A 25,395-nucleotide genomic window follows, 5' to 3' on the forward strand; every position below is an offset into this window, starting at 1 on the left:
GATCAGTACAGAGCATGTGCTGAAACCCAAGTGCAAATCTGCCTGTAGCTTAGTGTTAGCAGAACATGCTAAAAAAACACATATATTATGGGGCCTAATGTGTCGGCAGAAAGAGCAGGTGTATGAAGCCCACCACCTAACGAAAGCTGAGTATTCACAAGCCTATTTTAGAACTCGCCCTTAAGATGGAGCTGATGGAGCAACCCCAGAAGTCTTTGGTTATTGAGTGCTTCACGGTGTTTCACTGCCAGCGAAACATGAAGAGTTGCTGAATGGCGTATTGTGTGTTTGGGTAACACAGATGAAAAAGTTCTTGTTTGTGGTGAACAGTGTTGATCAAGTTACTTGAAAATAGTAATTAGTTACTAATTACTGATTACTTCTCCAAGATGTAATCCTGTTACTTTACTGATCACTTGTTTTCAAAAGTAATTAGTTACTTTATTACTTAGTTTATAAAAACATGAGACACAACCTCAATACATAATAAAGCGAAAGACCTTTCAGCCCAGTTCTTTTTCTGCATAATCCATCATTATGTAAAATGTAATCAAATGAAAAAGTCTCTCTTTAAAACGTGTTTTATTGGTTTTAATCTTTTAACTTTAAGCATCAAGCAAAAATTTAATTATATGCAATATTCTCTGTGAAATGTGTTTAACATTCAAACCTATTTTCTGCATATTCCAGCTTATAAAATAAAATAATGTTTTGTGTTTGCACTCACTCTTTCAAATAAAATCTAAGACTCAGCGGCACTGGGTCCTGTGGCTCTTAAATCTATTTTCATCTATTTAGCAGGAGTGGGGCGGGTGGAGGTTTGCCCGGTGCCTCAGCAGTCATGTCAGTGGGAGGATCCGGGGATTTCTCTGTGAATTTCACATTCCCGTGGCGGTGTGCTCGGTGCTTGCTCAGATTTAATGTTTAATTTTTCGCTGTAGAAAGAGGTTTTTTCTTCCACGCAGAGTGAACAGCAAACGCTAATGTTTTTGTCACTTACAGAATCAAACTCAAAGTAATGCCAGTACTTCCAAGCTTTAAACGCCGCATGGTCGTACCTTCTCTCCTGCACTCCATATTATTCATTGTTGATCTGCACATGGACATCGCACGCTCGTACGTCGCACGCTCGTACGTCGCACGCTCGTACGTCGCACGCTCGTACGTCCTTGTCGTGAGACACGCTCACGAACAAAATCACGGTTTAGTAACGCAGTAACGCAGGGTGCTTATGGGAGAAGTAACAGTAATCTAATTACTTTTTTGGCAATAGTAATCCCTTACTTTTCTCGTTACTTGAAAAAAGTAATCGGATTACAGTAACGTTACTGCCCATCTCTGGTGGTGAAATTGTAAAAAGATGAGCTGCTGATAAGCAGACTGAAAACAGAGAACGTGCATCTCATGATGTTTCCACAAGTCTAAAGTAACTTTGTGATAAGTGTGACTTTCACTGAACACATGTACCTGAGAGGAAGTGGAGGCTCCTATACGATGCCCGGTGCAGACACTCAACAGGTAGCGATACTCATCCATTGGATCATTGTCCTCCAGCTCTGTCACCTTTACCTGTTATTCAGCCAACAAGCAAAAATATTATATGGACATGAGATGGAGACGCTATTCCCAAACAGAAAAGCTGTTCACATATTAGCGTTCAACTATCTATCTAGAAACTATCTATCTATCCAAAGAGAGAGTTCATGTAAGAATATAGAAGATGCAGAGAGATACAAGTGTGTATTTTAGAAGTGGCTGAAATGACCTTAAGCTTCAAGGATCAAACAGATGAGAAGTGAGCTACAAAGTCTTTCTAGCTATTTTCTTTATTCTCTAACTCATACACCTCCAGGTTTTCACAACATCAAGCGTCCCCTGGAGCCTCAAACACAACTGTTTCCACAGAAAACACCTCAGAACAACTAACATATAAGTTGTTGTTGTGTTTTTTTTAAGATATATAATACTCCTAGGAAACAGACAAGCCTTTTGTTATTTTTAATCTGTTCTTCAGTCCACGAGAGATGCAATACCTTGACTGTGTCTTGAATATCTTTTCGTCTTGCCCACACGAGGACCAAGAGATATGCCAAAAAGAGTGCCGCGACGAAGCACACAACCACAGGATTATCGGCAAAGGTTGCAAATAGCTCAGCAGTGCGTGACGGGTCGACAAGGTTGGGAGTGACAAAGAAGGAGGTCCCAAAGAAGGTGAGGTGGTTGCAGAGGCACTGGGTTTCTAAATGCGTGGTATTGGCACCAACCTTGAAAGACAACAGCTTATATTTCCATTATTGTTTAAGCAACGCCTCACTGTACGTGTAGCAGATTGAAATGTTGCACTTACTCTGCATCCAGATTTGCTCCAGTCCAGTAGTGATTTATTCCAAAATTTACATGAGGTTGTGATGGGCGTAATTGATAAACTGGCATTTATAGATTTTATACCTGGGCCCACTATGGGTCTCACAACAAGATAATGCACTCCAGTGTTGCCCTTTAAATCCTCAGGGTGCAGGAGCCATGTGTATTTCTCCTCTGTGCAGGCACATGAGACACAGTCAAATCTCACTTCAGTCACATTAGAAGTGGAAAAAATCTTGTCACCACAATTAAGCAAAGGCATTTCTTACCTTGTGTGGCTCCCTGCTGAGGCATCTCTGTTGCCGCTACATAATTTGTCTCAGTAGGGTAGTCATTATAACCAAGGAGGACTTTGAAGGGTAAAGGAACCTTTGAAGGCATCATCTTTAAAAGGTTGGACATGCAAGACAAAATCTTATGAATGCGCAATCTAAAATAAAATCATGAATTTCCTTCATGAAAGAATAAAGAATATAATTAGTAAAACTATGATTGGCTGCAGTCATCATAGTGCTACAGTGTAGCAAAGATATGAAGTTTTAGGGAGGGTAACAGCGTGGCTCTACATATTTGACATGACAATCTGTCAGCGGTTAATCACTATGACATTAATTTACATCAAATAAAGATTCTTCTGATGTAGGTGATGAAATGTGTCAGAAACTGGTACATATATTCGTGGTCTCCAGGAGATGACCTGCAATAGCTGATCTTTTAATGCAAAACTGCCATGTAAAAATTTTCTTTAGCCTTGTCTTGTAGCTACACTTTCTGCTAACAGTTAGCAATGTTAGCATGGTCACAAGCAAAAGTCACGCTGAACAGAATGTAGCCTCTGTATGTAATGTAACCATAATATAACTGTCCACTAAGCATGTTTGCTTCTTCTAATTTCAGGAGTCGACATAAAAGAACAAGTCACTGAACCTTTAGAACCAGGGTAGAGTTCGCTGAAGGAATATCAATAACCGTTGTGCTGAAGTTCCCCAAGTCGAGAATAGTGGTGTTCACTTGTTCTCCAGCAAGCCGTGGAAACATGATCTGAAGTCAGATGTTAGAAAGCAGTTATCCACTGTTTCAAAATGTAGCCACTTTAACATATTTTAAACTTGTAAAATAGTTACATGCAAGTAACATATTAATTAGTACTACTACTACTATTAATTGTACTACTATTTAAAAGTAGTAATCCCTCCCCAGAATTACATCAGGCCCTTTTCTATTATATATATTTTTTTGTCATTGAGTGAAAGTATTTGCATAAGTATTTAATCCTCAAGTAAAATATGACTTAGCACTTGGTGGAGAAATTGAAAGCAGTAAAATGTTTCTTGTAGGTGGTCACCACCTTCTCTCACATCTAGGGAGGGATTATAGCCCAGTCCCCTTTACAGAAACTCTCTAAACTCTCCAGGTTTCTTGGCTTCTTCTTGGTGACTCACAGTTTCAGCTCTCTCCCTAGATTATCAAATTCTGGAGATTGGTTAGGCCACTCCATGACCTTATTGTGATTCTTTTTTAGCCAGTGTTTTAGCCATTGATAGGAATTCTGGCCAACAGATTCACCATCTTCACTTCTGTCACAAAACTATTCTTAATATGCATTTCTCAAAAGTCCCCAGAAACAAGTCCTCTCAAAAGGAGATTGAAAACAGTAAGTGTGGATGCTGTAATGTTGCTACACTGACCTGAATATCCTTACTTAAGTTTTCCACAGGGATAGCAGACCCTTCTTTTGTTGTGAGGGATAAATAACCTATGAATCTGCTGATGTCCCATCCCACCTTCCAACAAAATGGGTTTACATCTAAGTTCAGCATCTGAAAGTGTAATTCAAAGATCAGGTCAGACATTAGACGTTAGGATGATTGAGCAAAATTGATTTACACACATGTACATATCCACAGCACAAACACTCATAGGCACATGGGTATTGACGTACTCGCACATCCACTGGTTTGTCTGAAGGAAGTATGGTAGTGGGTAGTTGTGGGAGAGAAAATGTGATGCAGGTACAGTTGGTAATATTTACGGAGCCTGTGTACAAGACTGCTGGTAAAACTCTGTAAGAAAAGATCAGGAGATCCACATTAAACATGTGCTTCTCTTAAATATTAGTTTGCAAGTTTAACAGCTCTGGAATCAATAAACTATTAATATACAAAGTAAAATGTGTTTTCATTGCGACTTGGCTACTTGTAACCACGTTATGGTAGTTATGTTAACAACTGGAGGGGACATAAATGTGAACCACTGTCACTTCAAAGAGGCTCAGTAAGAGATCCTTTTACTATATAATGTTGTCAGTATAATAAGCCACTGTAAAAACAAAACTGGATTCAATCTGGATTGTCACAGATTCTGCCTTTACTGTAGTAAACGGATATTTTTAGGACATAGTCACTCCTCAGCGCTTTCATAGGTGCCACACAACATTGTTTTATGGAAAATGTGAATGTGGCACTTACAAATGTGGATTGTACAAGATGGACATTATATTTCTTCATTTCCATTTAATACTTGTACAGCTGCTGTTATTGTGTATATATATATTTATATTTCTTCATACATTCTTATATATTTCTATACTGTGTATTGTGTATTTTGTTGTACAGTTATTCTATTTTCAACTTTAATTTATATATTTTATCTTATTCTTTCCCAGTTAAATTTACCCTTCATTCTAATTTGTGTTGTACAGTTATTTCATTTTTAACTTAAATTTTTATATTTTATTTTGTTTTATTTTATTCCTTCCTAGTTAAATTTGCTCTTTTTAATTTTTATATTTATTTCCTATCTTATTCATAGCTTTTTCATTTTCCTTTAGGTCACGAGCAGTTGTGTAAGCATTTCACTACATATCGTACTGTGTATGACTGTGTATGTGACAAATAAAATTTGAATTTGAATTTGAAACATCTGTATTTGCTGAATTTTCCATGTGGTTTATGCAGGTTTTCCTTTATTTTGTCACCCATCCGTAGACAGGTGACTGTAGGCTTCAGCTTTTTAGTATACCAGCATCAGTGAGATTTTTCCAGTTCAAATTTCTGGGACATGTGGTTAATTTTTGTTTGATAACTTTGTCTTGCATTCGAAGTGAAACTTACCTTCTGACAAATACTTTAACGTGCGTTTTCTGAATTATGCTTGAGTCCTCATTGAGCTCCATAAAGACCAACATCGCACTCTGTATATTGTACAGGGCCCCAAGAAGGCCATCTGAGGTGATTTTCTGCAACACACAACATTTAGAATAAGAAATAAAACTGATTTTAAATACAAAAAGGTTTTTTTTGAAGAGACAGCAGATATTGCTGGGAAGTGATATTGATTTGCATATCTAACATTAAAAGCTACCACGATTCCCCAGAGAAATAAACACAATCAGTATCGGCCTCATAAGACTCACACTGGGACAATAGTCGAGCATGTTGCTTATGCCCTCCACAATAATGTTGGCTGTGGCAAAGACTTCAGTTGCATTTAGATCCATGTGGAGGAGAAATGAACTCAGGGTTGCGAACAATGATGCGGCCCTTTCCTGAAGGTGGAAATTAACTCACAGTCACAGACATGTATTTGGGAGAAATTATGAAGATATTAACATTTTTGAATTGTCAAAAGCTTTAAAATGTGGTCCTCATGTCCCACCTTTAATTTTAAAAAAGCCCTGTCCACCAAACATTTACTTCCCATTAAGAAGGGAGCTACAGTGAAAGCAAAATACATCGGTACGCATTGCAGAGAGATGTCTACAGTCCTTACTGATGGATTCCTCCTTTTTTGAACTTCTCTACAGTACCTGTGCTGATGTATTGAGTTCAGTCCCTTTCTTGACGAGAGAAGCAAGTGCTGTGGCTAACACCTGAACGTCTTGTAGAGTTTTGTTGAGATTTTCATTTACTATAGCAATCAATATGTCCAGCATCTTCTGTCGAAGCTTCAGACACCAACAAAATAAATGCATAAAAAAGTGACATATTAGAATTTTACAGTAACAATGTTGTTCATTCAGATTCAAACATTTCCTGATTCACAGAGATGGTTTTTCCTTTCCATCCACCCTGTCTGATTAAGTTTGGAAATGAGACCTGTGTTTTCTTGAGAAGCTGTCAAAAAGATGTAAAATTACACACAGAAACTTCCTTTGAATGAATCAACTGTTGGGCGGCTCCTAAAGCATGCCCTATTAAAGGCCTGTACACACTTACTGCAATCTGAATACACAACAACAAAAGGAAGAAATGGAGATTCTGGGTTCATCCAAATCTCACAACAAAGAAGCAACAGAGAAAATTTGGTGGTTTGATTCATAACTGCATTATGACTGTTTTTGTACATATTTTAGGATGTCAGTGGAGCTGTCCAGACTCTTTTTGCAAAATTACACGGTTGATGTTAACAGCTGCATTAACAATACGTGAGCCTGAAAAAATTTTAACCCATCCGGTGTGTAAAGGCCTTAAAAGTTAAAAGCTTGCTTAGCCCTGCTGGCAGCACAAGGCTCTTCACTGGTCCTATCCTTAAACAGGATGAGATTTGCTACCTTTTGCCTATCTGCTTGTCCTGCAGGATCAGATTGGTCGTTAAGTTCATTGGCCACAGAACTGAAGAGTTGTCCAGCGACTTCTGGTGACAGCTGGCCTTCTGCCTTTAGCTGATCCAAGATGTTCTCTATTGAGCTTAAGCTCAAAGTTGAATCCATAACCTGATGAGAAGAAAATATTTTCTCACAGTACTACAAAATCAGAGCATTTCCGTACTCTGGATCTTTTCTCGTCAGTACATGCATCCTATTTGTGGCATACCTGTGCAGTTATAGTGGTGCTGAGTACTGTTTGGCCTTCACCCGTTGCAGTTGCCAGTATATTCAGTTTGTAGTTAGAATTGCTGTCTCCGAGAGGAAGGAAGATGAATTTTACTTCATTGCTCTGACTGCATCGCAGAGTCTTACCTGATAAGGTTCAAACAAGAGAGTTTCTATCATTATTAGATTTCTAGTGAAATATACTCCATTGTGTTTGTAGCTAAATGAATATTATGAATATTTCAGTATTGGATTATTAATCACACTACTAGCCAATCACATTATATGGTGCTACGATAATAGTAGCTGCATCCCTCACTTGCTCACCTGTCGCTGTACGCATTTGAGCCCTCTGTCACCTGACTTCCCTAGCTGTTACAGGTAGGAGTCATGTCACTACTGCCTCAGTCTGAATGGGCTACACTTTGGTTGAGTGGTGCTACTCATGTTTTTGTGGAGATCACCTGTGGATTATTTCTCCGGAAGCCTTCCATCGATTTCTGGTATGTTATTTTGTGCCGTATGTTAATTGTTTTACTTGGTAGTAAATGCGTGTGTTTTTAGGCTGTAGCTGCAGAAGCCTCCTATTGGCCACGTCGTTTGCAGATTGGGCAACGCCGTTTGATCAGTAGCGGAAAGTGGGGTGAGTTGTGCCAGTTTTTACTTAGAGTGACTTTACAGTGAGGCCTTGAAAGGAATGCTTCTTTCTATAATATGTACATATATTTCAGGATCTAACTCATCCCTGGGATCAGTCACTTTGGATTGTTCTACAGTGCCACCCCCGTGTTTCTATGGATCTTTAGAAACACAACTTACCGCTGGGACAAATCGCCCCACATGTTAAAACAACGTGGAAAATAAATGCCACTGTTAAACTTAGTTACATCAGTGTCTTAAAAGATTTTGCTGATCCAGAAGTACTTACTCTGAGTGCTGAAACAATACTGACAGTTAGAGCAGGGATTTTCAGTATTGCAAGTTATATCAAAAGCATCAAGGATTGTTCCACTCTGTGGAGATATGCTACATGACAAGCCACTGGAGCCATCTCCATCCGTTCCGCAATCAGGTCCTCCCCCTCCCCCTTTTTCGCAGTCGCCTTTTCCGCAGTCGCCTTTGCAACAGTCTCCTCCCCCTTTTTCGCAGTCGCCTTTTCCACAGTCGCCTTTGCAACAGTCTTCTCCCCCTTTTCCACAGTCGCCTTTGCAACAGTCTCCTCCCCCTTTTTTGCAGTCGCCTTTTCCGCAGTCGCCTTTGCAACAGTCTCCTCCCCCTTTTCCACAGTCACCTTTGCAACAGTCTTCTCCCCCTTTTCCACAGTCGCCTTTGCAACAGTCTCCTCCCCCTTTTTCGCAGTCGCCTTTTCCGCAGTCGCCTTTGCAACAGTCTCCTCCCCCTTTTTCGCAGTCGCCTTTTCCACAGTCGCCTTTGCAACAGTCTTCTCCCCCTTTTCCACAGTCGCCTTTGCAACAGTCTCCTCCCCCTTTTTTGCAGTCGCCTTTTCCACAGTCGCCTTTGCAACAGTCTCCTCCCCCTTTTTTGCAGTCGCCTTTTCCGCAGTCGCCTTTGCAACAGTCTCCTCCCTCTTTTTTGCAGTCGCCTTTTCCACAGTCGCCTTTGCAACAGTCTCCTCCCCCTTTTTTGCAGTTGCCTTTTCCACAGTCGCCTTTGCAACAGTCTCCTCCCCCTTTTTTGCAGTCGCCTTTTCCACAGTCGCCTTTGCAACAGTCTCCTCCCCCTTTTTTGCAGTCGCCTTTTCCACAGTCGCATTTGCCACAGTCTCCTCCCTCTTTTTTGCAGTCGCCTTTTCCACAGTCGCATTTGCCACAGTCTCCTCCCTCTTTTTTGCAGTCGCCTTTTCCACAGTCGCATTTGCCACAGTCTCCTCCCTCTTTTTTGCAGTCGCCTTTTCCACAGTCGCATTTGCCACAGTCTCCTCCCTCTTTTTTGCAGTCGCCTTTTCCACAGTCGCATTTGCCACAGTCTCCTCCCTCTTTTTTGCAGTTGCCTTTTCCACAGTCGCCTTTGCAACAGTCTCCTCCCCCTTTTTTGCAGTCGCCTTTTCCACAGTCGCATTTGCCACAGTCTCCTCCCTCTTTTTTGCAGTCGCCTTTTCCACAGTCGCATTTGCCACAGTCTCCTCCCTCTTTTTTGCAGTTGCCTTTTCCACAGTCGTCGTTTCCGCAGTCTCCTTCCCCTCCATCTCTTTGAGTTATTGTAGCTGAACGGTTAGCTGTGAGTGTCAGTAGAGCTCTGCCAACTCTAACATGCTTCTTTCTCTGAAAACACAAGCATTTATAAATGTCAGGTAAGGTAGAACAAAGGTGAGGATGAGGGTTAATATTTACTTAAAATATTATTTTGTACAGTTACATTAGAAGTACAACTACACAACTATAAATTGGATGGACTTCTGTAATTACCCGTCTGTTGTTCATTCCAAACAAAATGTTATTTTGATCGCTGGGTTTAAAGCCTAAATCTTTATCACAAGAAGCAGATATATTCAGCACCACTTCAAGAGAGGAGAAGATGTTCCAAACTCTGAGTTTTGCTTCTATAGAACCTGTAGAAAAACACACAGAAAAAATCAATGAATCAGCAGTAGAATCTGTAAATATTCATGTTTCAGACATTTTGACTGACATCAAATTCGGGTGGCTGTAGCTCAGGAGGTAGAGCAGGTCATCTACAGTCCTAATTAGAAGGTTGGTGGTTTGATCCCTGGCAGCTCCAGTCTGCATGATACCAACCCAATGCATCCATCAATGTGAGTGAATGTGTATGAACATAAGTTGTAAGTTGTAAGTAAGTTGTGTAAAGCACTTAGAGTGCCTAGGCAGAGTAGAAAATGAGATGCATTAACACTATGGAATACCTGTGTTATCAATTTCAAAATACTATATCGCCTTATTCTTAGATTATCATTCACAAGATTTTTGGAGAACTTGATCTTTGACCTTGAGGTTGAGGTCACCAAGATTTAAACTTGTCTGAGACTTTTAATAGATACACTAATTTGAACATCCTATGTTGCTTTGTTCTTGAGTTATCACATTCACAATCTTTGGTATTCATGATGCCCGCCCACCTGGCAGAACGACAACAATACCTTCAATTAGCCTTTTATGGCTGAGGGGTAAAATGCACTACATAAGAAGCAGTCCATTTACCATTTACATTTTAAAGCTCACCTTGAATTGGGTTTTCAGTTTCAAACATTTCCTTTCTGGTATTCATTTGTCTGGTTTCAGTGAACAAGCCATTGTTTCCAGAAAGAGAAAACAAGAGCATCACAGGCTCTCCTCGTACAAGGGAAACATCAAAAATAATAAATGGGGAATCTAAACATTCATCGCCCGCTGTCAACACAGAGGCCTGAAGTCCAACTATTTTCTCCAGAACACACACCTGTGGGATAAGCAGAATTACAAAGCAGAGGAACACATTAATCAGATAACAGAAGCAGATAACACGTTAATCTGATAACACATTAATCTGGCAATTAGTGTTTACTATGAAAATACATTAAAGATACATTAAAAATACTCTACAAAGCATTTTAATTCAGTAAGAAATTGTCTGATAAAGAAAAATCTTGACATATTAAATTGTGACTGTCTATGAGAAGAATAAAACTGTCATGGTCTGGGTGAGTGCGGGGTTTTTCCACTCTGCTGGGCTCCACGTTCAGGCGGAGACTCCAATCAGCCTTCACACCTGATTCCAATCAAGTCACCAGCATATAAGACCAGCGCTCACAACAGACCTCTGCCAGATCTACAGCTAACGCACTACCTGCCTGGGCGTTACGCTTCTCAAACTGAACTGCACCTATCTCTGTCTGGATGCTGGTTTCCTGATATCTGGTTGTAACCCCCTCAATCGTGGCACTTCGCCTGCCCACCTCCCTGCCAGGCCTGTTGCTACAAGTGTATTCCAGACCCTCCTTGGACCTCTAGCATGCCACTTTCACCTGCTATGTGTAAGCCATAACCATCATAGTTGAATCCACCGACTGACATTCACTAGACTGCCACTGACTGCCTGTCTCTTCTCGTTATAGTGACTCTGTGTACCTCCACCCAGGCCGCTGCCCCTTTTCCCTCCCCAGGATCTGGTCACAAAATCTAGCATCTAGTCTAGGGTGTGAATGGGTGGATGACTGGACGTGTAAAGCGCTTTGGGGTCCTTAGGGACTAGTAAAGCGCTGTACAAATACAGGCCATTTACCATTTAGTCATAGCGCACAGTCTGAGCTCCATGTTCCATAGTCTGGCCTCTTAGCCTTCACAGTCCATAGCCTACATTATTTCCTGCTCTGTAATTAAACTACGCACTGTAAATAAAGCACTGTATTCACTCCAGTTTTGCCTCCCTCTGTGTCTGCATTTCAGTCCACACTCACCGCCTGGCCCTCTCGGCCGTAACAAAAACTTCCAATATATTTCCAGAGTTTTTGTGCCATGCAAAGAAGAGCAGGTGAGCTGAGCTTCCTGTTTACGGAGGTTAGCTGGCAGCTGAGTGACATCAGACCTTGTGGTTTAATTTTGATTAAACTTAGATCAAAGGCACATTTTCACACTATGTTCCTTGACTTAAAATGACTGATTACCTTAATGGGGACAGCAGGATGAAAGTGCAGACTTTTAAATTCATAGTTGGTATGAAAAAAAAAAAAAGAAATAATTGTGAATTAAATTGAGAGAGATGTTCTCGTCTTCCCAGTTATATTTCCCTAATTATCTTAAAGAAGTTTTATAATTAAAGGTTAAATTTAATTAACAATTTTAAACAGTCTAATTTTTCAATCAGTACTCAAATTCTTTATTCATATGAACACCATGCTCAACAGAAACCTGGGGATGATACATCATTATTTTTGTTACTGTTGTACTAAAAGAAGACTATTAGTTTGATTTACTGTACCTGCAGGTCTTTGGACACTTCAAGGAATGTGACCGTGTTAGACGCATAAAGTGTCAGATGGTGGCAGCCAGACCCGAGCTGCGTCACTATTTCTGATGTTACTGTGACGTTCTGGGGTTCAGTTCCTCTGACCACAGATAAACCGGACAACGGCTTTTCATCAGCTTTGATTCTGTAGGTCACATTCGTACCTAAAGAATAGAAAACAAATAAAACTTAAGTGACAGTAAAAGTCAAACATGATTTCGGGAAAAAAACAAATATATGCTCAAACTAAAGCCGATGCTGTTATGTAGAGATATCAAAATTTCAACTTAATTATTTGATATTAGGTTCACTTTGGTACCTACCTGCTTTTACTTCCATTTGAATATGAAAGGCTTCTCCACACAGGGCTTTGCAGTTGGTTTCATAAAAAGACAGGTTTCCAGCATAGCACTTGATAACACCGATCTCTGCAACAGGCTCTTGAATCGTAATTATTTTCTGAGCAGTAATGTGCATTTCACTGCAAGTGCATTCAGCTGCCACAATAAAGGTACTTGGATGAGTGTATTTGTGCACCACACTGCTCTCCAACCTGAGCAAATTCAAAAACAGGAATCAGCGTGTTCGTTTGAGTAACACTATTTCAGATATGCCACACAACCATTAAGTGCATCAAAATCAAATTAAACAAACAGCCATTAGCATCAAATGGTTTTTAATCCCAGTGTAATGGTGTAATGTGTCATAAAAATTATTATTATTATTATTATTTTTTTTTTTTTACTATTTAATTTGTAAAAATGTGTATATACACACACACACACACACACACACACACACACACACACACACACACACACACACACACACACACACACACACACGTAGGAAAATATTTAGTATACACATCCAGAAATGCATACACTATTATATATTGTACATATATTTATTAGTTTCAGGTTGGCCATTCTTGTATTTTGCTCGTTTGTGTTGTTGTGTTTGCACATCTCTGTTGCTTGTGGGGCTCGCACACAAGAATTTCACTCGCATGTGCTGTGCCAGTGTGCCTGCACATGTGATGTGACAATAAACGTGATTTGATTTGATTTGATTTGATTTTGAAAAATGAAATCTTCCCTGACTCTTAAGTCTTTAACAAAATGTTGTCTGATATCACTGAAAGACTTTGGTACTTTAGTTGTAAGTGCAAATTCAAAAGATGTTGCATGTGCTTGTTCACAACTGAACAACAACACTGAACCAGGGGTCACTCCAGGAAGATCTCTATTCCTGACTCCAGGGTGAGTTTGCTGGTAGTCAAAATCTGTCAGAAAAAGGGTGATGCACTAAAAATCTTCTCGAGGTTGCCATGGATTGCTTGCAGATCGCCACAGTTACCTGCAGACTGGAGCGACTCACCAGCTACTCGCTGAGTACAAAGTGCCCAGATCCCATGGGTGCAAAACAAGCCCAAATCATCAGCCTTCCAACACTTTGCTTGACAGCTGGTAGGAGGTGTGAGGTCCTGATATGCTGATATATGTTTGGGCTCTACCAAATGGGTGGCTGTGCATTGTAGCCAAACATCTCCAATTTGGTCTCATCTGGTCAAAGAACATTGTTTCTGAAATTTTGCAGTTTGTACAAACATACTCCGTGCTGCCATGTTCTTTTAGAGAGAAGATGATTTCTCCTGGCAACCCTTCAAAGCCAGCCATGCTTCTTCGAATTATTCTGTCATGAATTTTAATGTTATGAACGTTAGCATGTGGCCTGAGACCTGTGGAGTCTTACAGTAGAATGTTTTTATTATTTTTGCGCAGTCTCCTTGGGGTAAATTGACAGAGACGTTCAATCTTGTGATCGTTAATCAAGTGCTTTCCTGCAAAGAAGCGCAAGGATATAACATAGAAGTCCTCAATCCTTTAGAGAATGCTCGACATTCAACTTGTTTAAGGCACAGGTTAAAAACTGGTTATGGACAAATCAAGTGTGTGATCATGTATAAGTTGTATAGTTTTAATGTTTTATTTGGGAATAGAACGGTGTGTATGTGTGAGTACTTTTAATGTTTTATGGACAACAGATGGAAATTAGCCCTTGGCTATAATCTGGCATGTTTACATTCATGTAATTTATTTTACATTTATGTTCATTAACATGCACTGTCCTAAATAAATTAAATTAAAGTTCACCTAATGCCTGTGAGTATATCATAATGGTTTTCTGGACATTACACACAGAACGTCTAATAAAATTTTTAGGGTTTTTTTTGGCGATTTAAATGGGAGAAATTGGGTGAATAATGCAGTTCTTCAAAAATAACTGAACTTACATCTGCTGATCATTCCTGCATTTATTCCCAGTACCTTTACTGAAAGTGGCTGCAGTTAAAAACAGGTATGCAATCTAGTGGCTCGCTTATTAATTTCCATTAGGCATTCAAAAAACATTTATAAATAAAAACATTAAATTTTTAAAACATCCCTTTCCTTGCAAAATAAGACATCTTGCAGATTATCAATATGTGACCTGTTCTTAAGGTTTACAGATTCAGGTAACTTATAACGCTGATGGAGATGGTAGGCCTACACAACTTTCCTCCAGCTTTTGTACAAATGACTTTGATAGCAGCATGGTCCAACTGAAGTGCGGTGTGCCTGTTTGTATCATTACATTTCATGGTTAAATTCAACATAAGGATGAAATAAGTTGCACATTCACTATGATACAGGTGATGATTGTGTGGTGAACAGATGTAGCAGATCCAGCTAAAGATATAATGGATTGTTGTGGTTCACACTTTCATAGTGAACTTTGTTAAACTTTCACCAAGCTCATGTTGTCACATGTCAGAGCAGTGAGACCGATTACACAAACAATGCTGACGCAGGCTCATGACACGCTCAACTGTTGACTGATTTTTTATTTATTTTGTAGACTGCATTGCTTCTTCTAAGTGCTGAGCCTTTTATAGCTGAAGCGTCAAAACCTTCTCTGGCATGGTTCCTAGGCTGCATCCTACTTCTAGATGCTGTAATGTTTCTGTTGCTGTGCGCCTTGTCAGCTCTGGTAAACAAATTACTGCCGGCTGACGTAAAAGGCATTACTACCAGTACAGCAGTGACTGTCGCCACAGACACCAGGATTCAAAACTGAAACTGTGCCCTCCAAAAACAGGAAATACAGATTTAATCACCACTGATTAACTGATTACGAATGAGCTTGAATCTAACAGATGTTCATTTCTATATGACAGCCCCACACACCCACCCACACAAATGTAGTATCTAAAAGCACAAAAAGCCAATGGGATGCATTTGGGAATCACAGGAGGTGAGCTGGGTGTTGGCGAGCTGGAAACTGGAAACAGAGTAGATTGATTGGATTAATCAGTCCATCTGGTGAATTCCCCCGCCAGATGGACTGAAGACAATTGGCAGGTGATTTTGACACAGTGTTAGGAATGATGGGGAAATTTTTAATTTCTCTACTTTGTGCATCTTTGTCTCATCTGTCATCCCTCCATTCATTTTCCTCCTTTTGTCCAAATCAGGGTGGAGCCTATTTCAGCCTATCCTTCCGCCTGTGACTTGGAAATCAGTCTGATTATTTTATTGAAGGCTCTCTCACATTGTTGAGCAGAAGAGGAGGCTTGTCCGAGGAGCTACAGTTGTATATTGCAAAACTTGTTTTTTCCTGCCGTGATGCGTGAATGAGGAGTGCTACACCTCTGTAACATACAAACTATCCTCAAACTGGGAGTCTACACAAAAAATGAGGGGTTTTTTTCCATATCGAAGAAGAAATAACTGCTTTGCAGAGGAAGCAGCTGTGCCGCATAAATGTATTGCCATTGCTTTTAAATAGCAGCCTGGAGCAACTGTCTCAGTATGTTAAGTGCCAGTTGCACTGACTCCTTGCTCCTCCTTTTTCATCCTCATCTCCTCTGCTCGTGTCTCAGGTACGATGGACTAAGTGCACTGAGAGGATGCCAAGGAAAGGAATCAAGGATGTGCAAAACTTAGTAACAAGAAAGCAGGATAGAAGGCAAAAACAAAACTTTGACACCTACACAAAAATAACTAACCTCATGTGGAAAATAATGCAGAAAATGTTCTTTAAACTCATGGCTGAAAAAACCTAAAGATTATTAATGTTGATACTCACCCTTTTGGATTGTTCAAATTAATTACATGGCCATCTCCTGTGTTCACTCTGCAGCTAAAGTTTGTCAGGGGTGAATGTAAAAGCCACTTCACGTGGATTCTGACGTCACCAAGAACCACAGCGGTGGGAGTAACTGACAGTGCGAGCCCTGTGGTGTGGGAGGATGACCAGAAATGTTACAAAGCGCTTGTAGCCCAGCAAGCAAAAAATAGACAAGCACAAGATCTCAACAGATAGAAGCACAGATACCATAGAGGTTATTTAATGCAGGAGCATGATCTGATTTTAATGTGATCTGAGCAAAAAAATAAGAAGACAGCCCAAAGAAATAAACTGGAAATGCAGCCTTTGTTGTCAACTATAGATTGGTTTGTACTTTTTTTTGTTGGGACTGATCATATATATATTTCTGGGGTCCATGCCATTTAATGATGTATAAACAACCGAAATTACTTTAAATTAAAAATGCAGGGAGCTGAGAATTGGAGTTCAGTCGCATTTTGAGCTAACTGTAGTGTTTCCAAAAACAGCACTCCAGTACTAAACTCTACACGAATTAAAGACCTGAGTGAGCTTCTCCAGATCTTGCTGGGGCACAAATCTCCCAGTTTGACTTTATTTCAAAGATGCCAGTAGGCTGGTTTAGTTTCAACTTTCTAAAGTAGATAGTGGGAAAACTGGAACCTTTTTGTCATTTAATCGTTTCTCTATTGCTTAAACACTTCGGTGTTGTATTTGCCAATGGGAGTTGCATCTTTATCAGTAGGAAACGTTATGACAACACAGCCAAGAGTTCAAAATCTATGTACTCTGTCACATTTCCTAAAGCCTTCCAGCAGGACAGATTGTCATCTTTGCCTGGCCAATTCTGGCCCTCCAGCCTTATCTGTGACACCCCTGGTATAAGCCATTCCTGTCAGGTACAGGTAACGTGACTGAGCCTAGAGTTTGCACAGGCTCATCGTTGGAAAAACACTGTCTGGTTTGATAGGTCTCAATTTCTGCTGTGACATTCAGATGTTAGGATCAGAATTTGGTGCAAACAACCTGAAATGATGGATTCAGCAGTTCAGGTAATGCTGTGGGGGATATTTTCTTATCATACTTTGGGCCCCTTGGTACCAGCTGAGCATCCTTTAAATGCCAAGGCCTACCGGAGAATCACTGGTGACCATCCTGTTGTAACCACAGTGTATCATCTACTGCTGGTGGCTTCCAGCAGGTTAACACACTATGCCACAAAGGTCAGATCAGCTCAAGCTTGTGTCCTGAGGATGACAACGAGTTCACTGCACTCCCAGGACCTCCACAGTCACCAGATCTCAATCCACTGGAGCACCTTTTAGATGTGGTGAACAACATGTTCACATCACAGATGTGCAGCTGCAGCAGCTGCGCGATGCTATCGTGTCAAAATGGCCCGACGTCTCTGAGGAATCTTTCCGTTTTGAATCTACCGATGTTGAGATAAGGGTCACTGTAGAAGCAGACCGTGTCTGATAGTTTGACCTATAATATAACTTGTCAGTGAAACATATAAAATGAATTTCAGTGTGAAGCTTGGATTGTTTGTTTGACATTTACCTGAACAGCTGCTGCTGCCAAATAAATAAAAAAAACCCTCAGTACAGCTAGTCCTTTTCCTTTTTACGTTGCTATTAACATTAACAATCCATCTGTTCTGTCCAAGAACTCCAGTAAAGTATGAGAGTGATGAGAAGAGATTGTGCTCCTGTTTCTGAGTAAAACTTTAAATTGCTCATCAAAAATTTGGAAACAATTGGAGATAATTTATCTGAATTTCAGGAGCGGGACCAAGGCTCCAAACACACCCCTTCTGGGTCTTATCTATATATGACCCCCCAGTTCTACAAGATGTTCGTTCTCATTTTCGTGCCCCACCCGCCCCCCTTTTTTTCTTTCACTTCTTCAGTTGTCATTAGTACATCGGGATCTGCCAGGCGAGACGTCGCTACCGATGGAGACAAACTCAGACCTCCATGAAATGATAAAGTTATGTTAATCTTCCTACTATGAAGTAAAGTGTTTTATTTCTGAAACATTTTTACAACTGTCTTTGTGCTATTTGAGGTAAATAACGCTGTTTTAATAATTCTCCGTGGTTAAACAAGTGGGAGAACTTCAAATCTTTGTAAGCCATATTTTTATCTTCACACTCACCAGAAGTGAAATAAGCCACAGAGTGTGAGAGAAATTTATTGGCAATGTTTTGAGAGCTAGATTGGCAGCATTTTTTAATTGGGGTTCTAACGCCTGCATCAAGCATCATCAGCCATAGTTAATCTTATTCTAACACTTTACTGGCTCCTAACGACTCTATGTAGTACTCTAAGTGGGAAAATTAAACAGATGGGATAGAAAAGAACAGACACACGCTGCCCTTCATGGATTTAGGAAGTGTGATTCCACTTTAGAGGGAAAAAAAATGAAATTAACCTGAGCACAGAACCGTGACCTACCGTCTTTGCAGTGATAGTCCACAGACAGGTAGCTCTTCAGCTGAGGACAAGGGTCAGCAAAGGAGTTCGCAACTTCAGCAATCTGGCAGACCTGTCGGCCGTGGCAACGAGCTGGGAATCACAGAAGAATATGATTAGCTGCTGCTAGCACACACTGTCACACGCACACACATGTACGCTCCAGTGGTTTCAGCAGTGTGAAAAGTTTTGCATCTGTTCATATCTTAGTTCATGCTTTGACGACAATATGCTTCTTAGCTACCAAAATCAAAGGCAAATAAATCCCTTCAACCTCACGCACAGAGAGGGGCTTCATAATCTTGAGACGCTAAAAAATATGAAAAGAGTTGTGATAAACTTGAGATTATACTTATGGTTTGTAGAAATGAACAATATCAACATTTTAATGCAATGACTGGGCTGCAAGAGAAACAGCAGCACTGATGTGTTTATGCTGTGTTCATGTAACATTTTTTAATCATAATTATCCATCCATCCATTGTCCAATTCAAGGTTAAAGGGGTGCTGTCTCAGGGCAAAAGACAGGGTACCCTGACAGTCTGTATCAGGACTAACACAGAGAGACATGCTCACATTCATGCTGAGGGCCAATTTAAAATCATCGAAAACTGCCAAATGTGTGTGTATTTACTGCAAATGTTAGTTATGCCAATTTAACAACAAGAAACAAGAATATAGCCAGTATATTTTTTGCCGTGTACACATCTACTATTTGGCTTTACCAAAGATCGATGGCCTAAAACGTTGATTCTGTATATCTGGACGTAGCGTTTTCAGCGGGAGAAACGTCACTCGCCCAGGTGACTTCTTCAGTCTCAGCTGACTGCAACTTTCCAACATTATAAACAGTACATTTGTACAATAACTGAAACCAGCACCACTGAATGAACAATGGGCTGTGAGGTCAGTTTCATGATCATTAATATGCAAATTGTCATGACCATTGATCAGCAACTACTGATCAAAGATCATTGATCCATGGCCATGAGTCCCATTCACAGAGAGTTGGGGAACGGCTGCAGTCACAGCATTGTAAGATGGTGACAGATGTACCCTTAGGCCCCCTCCTCGATTCAGAGATCGTCTTTCCCTTTTCACGTAACTGGCCTCCTTGACTCTGCGCTCAAACCAGCGTTCCTCCCTGTCCAGGATGTGCACATCCTCATTATTGAAAGAGTGTCCACTGGCGTAGGTGTAAATAGGCTGCAGAGTCCTGGCCTGACGAGGTAGCTCTTCTGTGTTGTGCCAACCGCTTCACCAGAGGTTGTTTGGTTTCCCAGATGTATAAATCCTGGCAATCCTCCTGGCACTTAACAGCGTACACTACGTTACACACCAGATCCTTGAAGGTTCATTCAGTGGTGCTGGTTTCAGTCACTGTGTAAATGTACTGTTTATAGGGTTGGAAACCTGCAGTCAGCTGAGACTGAAGAAGTCACTTGGATGAGTGATGAGAAGTTTCTCGTCACTCAAAACGCTACAAGGTTCCGCATCTTCCGGGCAAGGACAGAGAGACTCAAGAGGAGCTTCTATCCCCAAGCCATCCGTGCCCTAAACACACACACCCGCCCGCTCACATCATCTATAATTGACTGAGACAGGACTCTCTTCCAGACACTCTAAACCAAGGCACAATGTACATTTCAATTCCTTTAACTTTAAATATGTTTATATTGTCTATCCTGTAAAATAGTCAGATGTCTATTCATATTAATGTACAGAATTCACCTGCTTGCTGCTACTACTGCACATTCACCCAGTGTATATACTATATGTATGTATATATTAGGGGTGCAACGATACTCGTATCGATATTGAACCGTTCGATACAGTGCTTTCGGTTCGGTAGGCATATGTATCGAACAATACAAAATTTGTAATTTATTTTATCAACTTTCCTTCTGACGATGCTGTCTGTGTTGAGCGCTCAGTAAATCTGCGTTCGACTACTCAGCCTAGGCTGCACTGTCGAGCGCAGATCCACTGAGCGCTCAACACAGACAGCATCATCAGAAGGACGAGCGCAGGGCAAGCTAGCGAGACAGAAGTTAAGCTCTCCTTGCAACATGGCAAATTGAACCTTCCCCACCCTCATTCAGATGTGGCGTTTGGAATTATTTTGGTTTTCATGTGACGTATGACCCTGAAGGTAAGCGCGTCATGGACTAAAGTAAAACAGTATGTTGGATGTGCCACGCAATGCTCAATTACATGGGTGGGAACTAGTGTGTTAGCGAGCAGTTAGCTCGTTAACGTGTTAGCCGTCTAGCCCCACGCAGGGGTAGCTCGATAACGGAGCACTAGTGGGAACACAACGAATATGACTGCACATTTACACCGACATCATCCTAGTGCAAAGACAAGTGGAAGCAGACAAAAACAACAAGCATGCATGTTACAAACTTTACCCGAGTCATTTAGACAGCCGTTAGCACAGGATTCTCCTTATGGGGACCTGATATGTTTAATATTGTGGCGAGCTCAGACAAGGAGGAGAGGGAGGTGTCGTTTGGTCTTGCTTACCGTGAGCTAGCCAGGGAGCACAGCCGTTTATTGACATCTGCAGAAGAACACTGCCGCTAGCTAACTGCTCAGCGCGGCAACCGCACAGCAACAACAACACACAGAGCGCCCTCTGACCCCGGAAGGACACACCGTCGCAGCAAGAGGGCGTCACCCGTCACTATGGCAACATAAACAAAACATAACTGTACAAACAGAACCCCGAACAGCCCTGACCCGCTACAATATGCTGCTGAGAATATAGCCCAGAAGAAGCGTATAGTATAGCTTTTATTTTGGAAAGAGCCATTTCTCTGTAATAAACTCTCTTTTCCAAAGATGAGTGACTCCTCAATCAGATACAGGTGTTACCGCGCCAGATCCGCGGCCCCGAACCGTAGTAAGGAAACCTCTGGCAGTTACTTGAAGGTTCCGTAACTGACTCGTAGCCGGCAACAGCTTACTATACAGGTCAACTCCGCTAGCAAAAAGATCGAAGGAGGCGTAGGAAACTGCTTCACCGAACTTTATTTCTTCTCTAAGGCACGAACACAGCGTACAGTGGGCTGAAACAGTTTACTCACAGCGAGCATCGCCGACACAACTCTGGCTGTCGAGGGAGTTATTATATTCCTTTTATTTATTTTCTTTCCGTCTCTTCTGTAGCTAACCGTTACTTTTTCCCCTTCTCCGCTCTCTCTCTTCACACACACACACCAGGCAGTCCCGCTACACACATCCCGAATACATTTCCCATCAGGCTTCATCCTTAAAGGGCCATGCCTGTAACACAGGGCTTGCAAAATCGGGCTAGCGATTTTTCCAGTCGGGCTACCAAAATCTATCTCTGCCCTGCCCGTCGGGCTATTGTAGGAAGGAAAAATATATGTCAATGCTTTTGCATTCTTTCGGAAATGTAGCTGGGTAATTATGTCATTGGCATCGGTGAGCCACTGTCAATATGTGACATATTGAAATCGCGTTTGAATTTGCGCTTGTTTTTTGCTTTCACTTTGCAAATATCCAGGTGCCTTCTTTTGGCGCACCGGCCGGTCACGACAGGCGGGGGAAAAGTCACTCGGGTCAGAACATGGGGTGCCACCATCATCCCACTTCTGACACCAATGTGGCGAGCTCAGACAACGAGGAGACGGAGGTGTTGTTTGGTCTTGCTTCCCGTGAGCTAGCCAGGGAGCACAGCCGTTTATTGACATCTGCAGAAGAACACTGCCGCTAGCTAACTCCTCAGCGCGGCAACCGCACAGCAACAACAACACACAGAGCGCCCTCTGACCCCGGAAGGACACACCGTCGCAGCGAGAAGGCGTCACCCGTCACTATGGCAACATAAACAAAACATAACTGTACAAACAGAACCCTGAACAGCCCTGACCCGCTACATAGCCCCCGCCTAAGGGGTCAGTCGTCCCCGACGACCCCATTGCCCCACACAAAGTCCTGCAAATGTCCAGGTGCCTTCTTTTGGCGCACCGGCCGGTCACAACCGGCGGGGGAAAAGTCACTCGGGTCAGAACATGGGGTGCCACCATCATTCCACTTCTGACACTAATGTGGCGAGCTCAGACAACGAGGAGACGGAGGTGTCGTTTGGTCTTGCTTCCCGTGAGCTAGCCAGGGAGCACAGCCCTTTATTGACATCTGCAGAAGAACACTGCCGCTAGCTAACTGCTCAGCGCGGCAACCGCACAGCCACAACAACAACACACAGGGCGCCCTCTGACCCCGGAAGGACACACCGTCGCAGCGAGAGGGCGTCACCCGTCACTATGGCAACATAAACAAAACATAACTGTACAAACAGAACCCCGAACAGCCCTGACCCGCTACAATATGCTGCTGAGAATATAGCCCAGAAGAAGCGTATAGTATAGCTTTTATTTTGGAAAGAGCCATTTCTCTGTAATAAACTCTCTTTTCCAAAGATGAGTGACTCCTCAATCAGATACAGGTGTTACCGCGCCAGATCCGCGGCCCCGAACCGTAGTAAGGAAACCTCTGGCAGTTACTTGAAGGTTCCGTAACTGACTCGTAGCCGGCAACAGCTTACTATACAGGTCAACTCCGCTAGCAAAAAGATCGAAGGAGGCGTAGGAAACTGCTTCACCGAACTTTATTTCTTCTCTAAGGCACAAACACAGCGTACAGTGGGCTGAAACAGTTTACTCACAGCGAGCATCGCCGACACAACTCTGGCTGTCGAGGGAGTTATTATATTCCTTTTATTTATTTTCTTTCCGTCTCTTCTGTAGCTAACCGTTACTTTTTCCCCTTCTCCGCTCTCTCTCTTCACACACACACACCAGGCAGTCCCGCTACACACATCCCGAATACATTTCCCATCAGGCTTCATCCTTAAAGGGCCATGCCTGTAACACAGGGCTTGCAAAATCGGGCTAGCGATTTTTCCAGTCGGGCTACCAAAATCTATCTCTGCCCTGCCCGTCGGGCTATTGTAGGAAGGAAAAATATATGTCAATGCTTTTGCATTCTTTCGGAAATGTAGCTGGGTAATTATGTCATTGGCATCGGTGAGCCACTGTCAATATGTGACATATTGAAATCGCGTTTGAATTTGCGCTTGTTTTTTGCTTTCACTTTGCAAATATCCAGGTGCCTTCTTTTGGCGCACCGGCCGGTCACAGGCGGGGGAAAAGTCACTCGGGTCAGAACATGGGGTGCCACCATCATCCCACTTCTGACACCAATGTGGCGAGCTCAGACAACGAGGAGACGGAGGTGTTGTTTGGTCTTGCTTCCCGTGAGCTAGCCAGGGAGCACAGCCGTTTATTGACATCTGCAGAAGAACACTGCCGCTAGCTAACTCCTCAGCGCGGCAACCGCACAGCAACAACAACACACAGAGCGCCCTCTGACCCCGGAAGGACACACCGTCGCAGCGAGAAGGCGTCACCCGTCACTATGGCAACATAAACAAAACATAACTGTACAAACAGAACCCTGAACAGCCCTGACCCGCTACATAGCCCCCGCCTAAGGGGTCAGTCGTCCCCGACGACCCCATTGCCCCACACAAAGTCCTGCAAATGTCCAGGTGCCTTCTTTTGGCGCACCGGCCGGTCACGACCGGCGGGGGAAAAGTCACTCGGGTCAGAACATGGGGTGCCACCATCATTCCACTTCTGACACTAATGTGGCGAGCTCAGACAACGAGGAGACGGAGGTGTCGTTTGGTCTTGCTTCCCGTGAGCTAGCCAGGGAGCACAGCCCTTTATTGACATCTGCAGAAGAACACTGCCGCTAGCTAACTGCTCAGCGCGGCAACCGCACAGCCACAACAACAACACACAGGGCGCCCTCTGACCCCGGAAGGACACACCGTCGCAGCGAGAGGGCGTCACCCGTCACTATGGCAACATAAACAAAACATAACTGTACAAACAGAACCCCGAACAGCCCTGACCCGCTACAATATGCTGCTGAGAATATAGCCCAGAAGAAGCGTATAGTATAGCTTTTATTTTGGAAAGAGCCATTTCTCTGTAATAAACTCTCTTTTCCAAAGATGAGTGACTCCTCAATCAGATACAGGTGTTACCGCGCCAGATCCGCGGCCCCGAACCGTAGTAAGGAAACCTCTGGCAGTTACTTGAAGGTTCCGTAACTGACTCGTAGCCGGCAACAGCTTACTATACAGGTCAACTCCGCTAGCAAAAAGATCGAAGGAGGCGTAGGAAACTGCTTCACCGAACTTTATTTCTTCTCTAAGGCACGAACACAGCGTACAGTGGGCTGAAACAGTTTACTCACAGCGAGCATCGCCGACACAACTCTGGCTGTCGAGGGAGTTATTATATTCCTTTTATTTATTTTCTTTCCGTCTCTTCTGTAGCTAACCGTTACTTTTTCCCCTTCTCCGCTCTCTCTCTTCACACACACACACCAGGCAGTCCCGCTACACACATCCCGAATACATTTCCCATCAGGCTTCATCCTTAAAGGGCCATGCCTGTAACACAGGGCTTGCAAAATCGGGCTAGCGATTTTTCCAGTCGGGCTACCAAAATCTATCTCTGCCCTGCCCGTCGGGCTATTGTAGGAAGGAAAAATATATGTCAATGCTTTTGCATTCTTTCGGAAATGTAG

General features: G+C 42.3%; 1 protein-coding gene across 3 annotated transcripts in view; it reads right to left on the reverse strand.

Annotated features, from left to right (window-relative positions):
* Positions 1-25,395, reverse strand: part of LOC309690773 (polycystin-1-like protein 2) — a 51,201-nt gene that overhangs the window by 15,446 nt on the left and 10,360 nt on the right. Inside the window, exons 1-20 of one of the 3 annotated variants that reach the window (XM_082508106.1) lie at positions 21,292-21,451; positions 18,748-18,858; positions 16,268-16,415; positions 12,460-12,689; positions 12,110-12,300; positions 10,375-10,591; positions 9,604-9,746; positions 8,106-9,459; positions 7,179-7,324; positions 6,917-7,078; positions 6,173-6,310; positions 5,780-5,911; positions 5,478-5,602; positions 4,307-4,427; positions 4,053-4,184; positions 3,292-3,405; positions 2,634-2,748; positions 2,348-2,538; positions 2,034-2,264; positions 1,468-1,569 (exon numbers count right to left, since the gene is read on the reverse strand). In XM_082508106.1, the coding sequence (XP_082364232.1) occupies positions 1,468-1,569; positions 2,034-2,264; positions 2,348-2,538; positions 2,634-2,748; positions 3,292-3,405; positions 4,053-4,184; positions 4,307-4,427; positions 5,478-5,602; positions 5,780-5,911; positions 6,173-6,310; positions 6,917-7,078; positions 7,179-7,324; positions 8,106-9,459; positions 9,604-9,746; positions 10,375-10,591; positions 12,110-12,300; positions 12,460-12,689; positions 16,268-16,415; positions 18,748-18,858; positions 21,292-21,328 (4,140 nt within the window). In that variant the 5' untranslated portion in view covers positions 21,329-21,451. Of the gene's footprint in view, positions 1-1,467; positions 1,570-2,033; positions 2,265-2,347; positions 2,539-2,633; positions 2,749-3,291; positions 3,406-4,052; positions 4,185-4,306; positions 4,428-5,477; positions 5,603-5,779; positions 5,912-6,172; positions 6,311-6,916; positions 7,079-7,178; positions 7,325-8,105; positions 9,460-9,603; positions 9,747-10,374; positions 10,592-12,109; positions 12,301-12,459; positions 12,690-16,267; positions 16,416-18,747; positions 18,859-21,291; positions 21,452-25,395 lie in introns of those variants that run through there. The other 2 variants (XM_082508108.1, XM_082508107.1) reach the window with 2 other exon arrangements.

The sequence above is a fragment of the Aulonocara stuartgranti genome (genome assembly GCF_965226115.1).
Source record: "Aulonocara stuartgranti genome assembly, chromosome: 16".
In the NCBI taxonomy this organism is placed as follows: Eukaryota; Metazoa; Chordata; class Actinopteri; order Cichliformes; family Cichlidae; genus Aulonocara; species Aulonocara stuartgranti.